General features: G+C 36.3%; 1 protein-coding gene across 1 annotated transcript; it reads left to right on the forward strand.

Moving 5' to 3' along the window:
• Positions 1-2876: 2876 nt before the first annotated feature.
• On the forward strand, positions 2877-7477 carry LOC134260555 (uncharacterized; the record flags this gene model as incomplete). The annotated part of the gene is made up of 4 exons (XM_062743103.1): positions 2877-3335; positions 3494-3745; positions 4370-4906; positions 7359-7477. Coding segments are annotated over 4 exons (1367 nt in total), but the record flags the coding sequence as incomplete, so codon positions are not given.
• Positions 7478-7752: the final 275 nt, after the last annotated feature.

The following is a 7752-nucleotide window of genomic DNA, read 5'->3' on the forward strand; positions in this document are numbered from 1 at the left end:
ATGGATGATGCATGTAGGGATGGACACTACCAGACTTGCTTCGGATGCTGGATCTGACCTATATTTTCATTCCCAAGTAACTATAAGTCCTACCTGAACCAAACTTGCACAGATGATGCATCTAGGGATGAACACTACCAGACTTGCTTCAGATGCTGGATCTGACCTACATTTTCCCATTGAGTGACCAGGTTAAAGTTTTTGGAGCAGGTCCATTCCTAAGGAACTATACGCCCTACCTGAACCAAACTTGCATGGATGATGTATCTAGGGATGGACACTACCAGACTTGCTTCTGCTGCTGGATTTGACCTATATTTTCATTCCCAAGTAACTATAAGCCCTACCAGAAACAAACTTGCATGGATGATGCATCTAGGGATGGACACTACAAGACTTGCTTCGGATGCTGGATTTGACCTATATTTTCATTCCCAAGTAACTATAAGCCCTACCTGAACCAAACTTGCATGGATGATGCATCTAGGGATGGACACTACCAGACTTGCTTCGGATGCTGGATCTGACCTATATTTTCATTCCCAAGTAACTATAAGTCCTGCCCGAACCAAACTTGCATGGATGATGCATCTAGGGATGGACACTACCAGACTTGCTTCGGATGCTGGATCTGACCTATATTTTCCAAACAAGCAATTCAGCTGCATCACTTTTCAACTTCTGATCAAATTTTATACACATACAAATTTTCATGTTGCTTTACTAATACATCCTCGGCGGGGCATTCATGTCCTATGGACATATTTCTAGTTTCCAGTGAATTTAGGTGTACCGCCGTGAGCCCATGAATGGGGTCGAAAATACATGACATTTTGTGTACCGCCGGTACATATCACATGCATGATTTAAGGGTCTTGGAGTGTCTTGTCTAAAACGTAGGTCACAGGGACCTACTTTTTTGAATTTCATGGATATAGCTAGTAAGGGGGTTAGAATCATTAAACTTTGTCAGTTCAGAGTTTTTGAATTAAAAAAAAATTCACTGGTCAAGTGGACCAGTGATTTAGTGAAATTTACCGGTCCACACAAATATTTACTGGTCCATCAGTATACATATATTTAAAAAACCCTGAAAATTGTATTAATTCCAGTTGGGTTTTGAAAAATTAATGGGGTCAAACATCCCGGACTGAATTAACCTGGTGTGATATTTACAGTGGATACCCAACATGGCTGTCTACCGCAGAAAACGAAGTTTTAAATGTTGTGGGGAAAATGTTTAATGTAACAATAAATGATTATTACTCTTTATATTTAAGGTAAATGATAATTAGGTTGACATATGTTGCATCCCAAAGTAAAGCAAAAATTAACTATCTTTGTACAAATTGAATCAGCTGACTGAGATAACACAGATATGGAAGAAAAAAAGTCCCCCAGGGGTAAATTTGAATGACTCTGATTTTCTTCTACAGAATTTATTAGGCCATGGCACTGCCATTTTATGAAAAACTAACTGTTGTAAAAGTCCTTGAGTTTATTCTATCACAGACACAGATTCAATCCTTTTGACAATCTCACAAGTAAACTAAAATTCCGGAGAAGTCAATTTTTTTTACCGGTCCCTCGGACCGATTACATGAAGAAAATTACCGGACTTTTAAAAAAAATTACCAGTTTTGCCAGTGGGACTGGTGGATTTCAAAAACTCTGTTAGTTGATGCATTTTGGGTTCTCAAAGTGTTTTAACCAAAATGTAGGTTATGAAAGCCTACTTTTTAATTTTAAAGTGTTATCTTAATATGCTGCATTCTTAGAGACATTACTGTAAACCGACTTTTATTCGCGACGACTTTATTTCGCGATTTACCAGGGATATACTAGTTCGCGACGATTTATTTTCGCGCTCAAGCCTTTTTGGGTCTGTTGTTTATAGACACATACACTTTAAGGACCGGTTCGCGGCGAGAAATATTCGCGATGTCGAGACGTTCGCTAGCTTCGAGAAAATTTCTCGCACGCGAATTAAAGTTGGTTTACAGTATATTGAAGTGAAGTGATATGTTGTACAATTTATCAGAAGAGGGATTCAATGCTCTGTATTTTATTCTTCAGAACAACAGTCAAGGAGAGTTATAAATCTTGAATATAGTAGTTTTCAATTTATTTTGATCCTTTTTTCCAGGTATAGTGAAGACACTCTTCTTTTTTTGGTCAAACGCTTTATGTGTGCATAAAAATACCAAATGAACAATAAACATATCCGCAATTTGTTGATTGTTTTTCACACTGTGTTACCAAAACAATGAATGATATTGTATTTTTTTTAATGAATTTTCTAAATGTATGAAATGATTGTACTCTACTTTGAGAAATTCACATACCTATAAACCTTTATCAAGTGTTATTACTATTGAGCAAGTTGAAAAATTAGTTGAAAGGCCAGTACATACTGGACTTGTACTTCACCCCTGAAGCATTATAGGGCCTGGACACAATAAAGAATTGAATTTATACAAAGCAGTGTATAGCAAAGACCTTTTTAAAAATCTCTTCTTAAGAATGGCAAGGCCATAATTTGTAATATTGATAAAGAAGCATCTTTGAGTAATGTAGATTCAAATTAGTTCAAATCCTGCCCCCTGAGGGTAGGGCAGGGCAACAATAAAAGATCATAAAAAGATTGTGAATATAAAAAAAATCTACTAAAATCCTGATTAGTCAAAGAAATATGAAAACATTCTAAGTTAGTAAAGATTCAACTTAACCCTTGGTTCCCCCTTGGAGAGATAGGTTGGGACCACGTGTATATTTAAACTTTTCAGTTCTTGACTAATTTCTTCTGCTTTTTCTCTAGTCCAAAAAAAAAAAATATCGTGAGTGTTGTGGTACATGGATCTCTTGTTTATTTTTAGATGGAAATGCAGTTTTGATGTGTCTTCTGCTTTGCCCTTCATACAAAATAAATCTGGAAGAACAACACTGGATAAAGAAGTATAATGCTGTTGCTGAAGTTTTCAAATTCAAGAAGATTGAGATGGCATCCAATCTTAACATCTTACAGGAGTACAATCCAATATTGAAACAGGATAGTGTGAATGTTGAATTTTCCCATGAATTTTTTAGGGACCTTAGCTTTCTTAGATTTGCAAACGATCAAAAATTTGTGAATATGTTTCTGGATTGGGCGGAAAAAGAAAACATTGCAAAGTACTGCAGATCATCAAATTATCTGAGAAAAGAGACTGAGGAAGAAGTTTGCTGTTGGTTATTGCCAAATCAAACAGAACAACTGATAGAAAGACTTGGAGAAGACATGTTCACACATGCAACGATGAATGACCAATCAATACATGAATTAGTGTATACCAAGCGTATGTTTCTAATAGTTGTTTTCATACATAACTTTATCACCATATTAGTGTAAATGATTTTGAATTCAGTTTACCTGAAAGTTTTTTCTACTTTTACAATTTGAAGTTCAAACAGTGTCAGAGCTACAGTTTTATGAGAAATGTTTTCTTGATTATAGTTGGCATACCAGTACAGGTTATAATGAGGGGCGATGAGTCAGTGAGGAATTTCTTGGACAATCTGAAGAAAGGGGAGACGACCATGTACCATGCCTCTGGGATGATCATTGGGTGTGCAGGTAGTGGAAAGTCAACCTTACTAGAAAGACTGAAGGGCACCGACCTGAAAGAAATTCTGAAGAATTCAACATCGACCAGGGGCATTGACGTACAGTCTGACATTTTTGATGTAACAGACACCACAGTCCGAGGTATGGCGTGTTAATGATTTCCGGGCATTTGATTTTAATTATGATAGAATTAGTAGAGTTAATCAAGTTTGTTTAAAAAGGTATCAAATAAGATTCTTGTCAACAACAGAATAGTAATAATTAGTCGTATTAATTTGAAAGCATCCTAATATATATATAAATCAAGCCATGATCGGTCAAATAACTGCTTAAGGTAGTGTACATTCAAGGTTGTTCAAAATTTACCCCTGCCCTTCTCTCCTGGGACCATATATTTTAATTTTTCATACTGAACAGATTTCTGCTTTTCTTCAATCAAAGTACTTACATAGTGATGCAGCTCATGTGCCTCTTGTACTTGTTGCTATATTAAATTTCAGTTTGTAACTCAACAATTGTAGGGTGTGGTGTCCACTGCCCCTTCAGCTTTTTAGCATTTCAACTGTTGACGATAATACAATACCTAGTAAATGAAGAGTACAAGATACCCTCTTTTCAAATAATATAAGCTACTATGTACCCTGGCTTAAGCGAAAAAAAAAACGAAAATGCATTTTTTTTATCAAAGAGTTAAAAAGGAAAGAAACTTCTTGATTTTATTTGAATAATTTGAATAATTTCTTCTCGCTTTCTTTTCTTTTGCAGTAAACACCTCAAACCAAAGACAACGCTTTCAAATTAAAATTGATGAATCAGGCGAACAAAAGACTATTTCAAATCAGCCTGCAAAATTATCTGGTGACATGAAAAGGCTGGACATCAATGAGACAGGGGATCAGATGGATGCAGCCAGTATAGCAAACGAACAAGACTTGGTCAGTGATGAAGAAATTACACATGAGAGCTTGGATACAGATTCTGAATCACATAAAAGGAATGAAGCTGCTGCCTTTGTGGAAAAAGAAGAGGAAGTCGTTGAAGACAGCAGACAAAATGTTCCTGAGAAATCAGAAATATCAGGAATATTACGAGTTTCCAAAGATGTTTCAGCTGATCCAGAGAAAAAAATTACCATGGTGGACTTTGCGGGACAGTGTTCATATTATGCCTCACACCAGATATTTCTGAGTCCGCGGGCATTCTTCATTCTGGTGCTGAATATGGAAAAGAAGTTAGATGAAAAGGTTGGAAAAGAAGTCTGTAGCCAGGAAGGTTCCGTTTACGAAGGCTGGACACACAAAGGTATGTTTTAGTTACATTATTAGTTGTATAGTGTGTGATAAATCAAATGATATACTACACGATACTAGTATGTTAAATCTATCTGCTTAGTTTTTATACACATTTCGATGCAGAGTTTATCTCAAGAAATGTATAATTTGTATTCATTTCCAGGATTGTAGAAAATTTTTGTACTAGTTACCCTAAACCTACACAGCTGTGAATGACAATTTATGTCCGTTGCTGAACATTGCTATGTAAAATGTAAACAAATCACCATTCCCCCCTCGCTTTAATACAAACTTTTCAATCAAGTGGTCAGGGCTTCCGCTGCTTATAGTATATAGTTTTAGATTGTCATTTTTTTTTATAGAAAATCCTTTTTATTTCACCTGAGCCGAAAGCTCAAGTTTTTTCAAATCACATTTTGTCCGGTGTTCGTCTCTCTTCTGTAAACCTTTCACAATTTCTACTTCTACTCAGGAACCACTGTGCCAATTTCAACAAAACTTGCCACAAGATATCCTTGGGCTTGGAAGATTCAATTTAGATCAGAAGAAGGGCCATGCCGTCTTTCAAGGGGAGATAATTAGTTATTATTGAAAAAAACATTATGGCATCTTTTGAAAATATTCTCAAGAACCACAGGGCCCAGAAAGATGAAATGTAAATGGAATCATCCCCAAGTAGGATAGATTTGCGTAAAATTGTTCGAAATAGGGTGGGATGTACTTTCAAATTTGTTAGAATCATGACCCGTGCAGTAGGTAGGGACCATATTGGACGATCAAAGTTTTACATAGAAAATATAAGAGAAGTCTTTCAAAATCCTCTCAAGAAAAGCAACGCCACGGTTAGACACATTTATATGAAACTTCCGTAAATTCAAGTTAATTCTAAGCATGACCCCCAGGGGTAGGGAAGGGCTACAGTGAAAATCCAAACTTGTAAGAAAAAATATCAGAGTTTTTCAAAAATTATGTAAACATCCTTAGTGTACATTCAATTTTGTTCAAATCACAATTCCCTCTCCCTTGATGGGACAGGTTTTTACCATTTATGCATTCAAGCTTTTCTTTACTAAACTGATTTTTCCTTTTTAGCTCACCTGAGCCAAAGGCTCAAGTGAGCTTTTCTGATCACATTTTGTCCGGCATCCGTCTGTCTGTAATCTTTTGACATTTTCGACTTCTTCTCAAGAACTGCTGGGCCAATTTCAACCAAACTTGCCACAAAGCATCCTTGGGTGAAGGGGATTCAAGTTTGTTCAAATAAAGGGCCACGCTCTCATTCAAGGGGAGATAATTGAGAATTAGTGAAAATTTGGTGGTATGTTTTAAAAATCTTCTTCTCAAGAACCACTGTGCCAGGAAAGATGAAACTTATGGGGAAACATCCTCAGGTAGTGTAAATTCAAGTTTGTTCAAATCATGACCCCCAGGGGTAGGGCGGGACCACAATGGCCGACCAAAGTTTTATATAGAAATATATAGGAAAATTCTTTAAAAATCTTCTTCTCAAGAACAGCAGAGCCATAATTGCTCATATTTATATGGAAGCATCCCCAGGTAGTGTAGATTCAAGTTTGTTCAAATCATGACCCCCAGGGGTAGGGCAGGGCCACAATGGCCTACCAAAGTTTAATATAGAAATATATAGGAAAATTCTTTAAAATCTTCTTTTCAAGAACAGCAAAACCATAATTCCTCATATTTATATGGAAGAATCCCCAGGTAGTGTAGATTCAAGTTTGTTCAAATCATGACCCCTAGAGGTAGGGCGGGGCCTAACTTTTTGATTTAAACTTTTCAATAGTAAACAAATTTCTACTTTTTCCTAGCCACAAGGCTGGGTGAGCGATGTGGCCCATGGGCCTCTTGTTTCCTAAGCTATTGTTCAGGGGAGCGATGTGACCCAGGGGCCATTGCTAAATTGGGCGATGTTGTCCTGTAAGATTGAGGTGATTATTGTGGTCTATGAATCTGTTAGAGTCTGTGAAAGGACACTCATTCATACTTAAAGGAATTGTTGCTCAATACCGGAGGATTCAGTAACTTTGAATAAAAGATTTTTTAGTAACATTGAATAATTTTATCTAACAAGATTAAGCCCTCAGAAAAGTGCAGTTTTAGTGATAGCATTATGACTGAATTCACATCAAAACTAAATTGATGTACATTTTCTTTCCTCTGGAGGTGGTTACACTCAAAAACATAGTAAAGGCTACCGGTAGTTTAATGTGAGCTTTAGCATTTATGGTCTTGTATAATGTATACTTATAAATAAAGTCATTAGGTTATTGTTGATTTTTATTTAATTTAGGCTATCTAACATTCTGGGCCAAGTTGGAGTTGATTTATACTCATCAACATGATATAGACGAAATGTTGTTTAAAGTAGGCTTACAAGGTTGTGCATCATTTATGCTTATTAATAAAGTTATTGAGTAAATATTGATTTTTATTTTATTCAGACTATCTCACATTCTGGGCAAAGTCCATTCATCAATACAGCAGTGAAAAGGCTCCTGTGTTACTGGTGGGCACACATGCTGAAAGGAAGACGAAAGAGGTATTTGATATTAATATCTGAGAAAGCTTTTACTTCACTTGGGCCAAAGGCTCATGTGAGCTTTTCAGATCAAAATGTGTTCGTTGTTTGTCGTTGTTGTTGTTGTTGTTGCTGTAAACTTTTCACATTTTCATTTTCTTCTCAAGAGCCACAAGGCCAATTTCAACCAAACTTGCCACAAAGTATTCATAGGTAAAGGGAATTCAAATTCAAATACTGTATACATGGTTATTTTTGCCCCGTCTTATTTTCGCCGTTTCACACTTGCAAACCATTTTGCCCCGTTTTAAATTCGC

Source organism: Saccostrea cucullata, unplaced genomic scaffold (assembly GCF_032062105.1).
Source record: "Saccostrea cucullata isolate Sc308-1 unplaced genomic scaffold, CSIRO_AGI_Scuc_v1 ctg2452, whole genome shotgun sequence".
In the NCBI taxonomy this organism is placed as follows: Eukaryota; Metazoa; Mollusca; class Bivalvia; order Ostreida; family Ostreidae; genus Saccostrea; species Saccostrea cuccullata.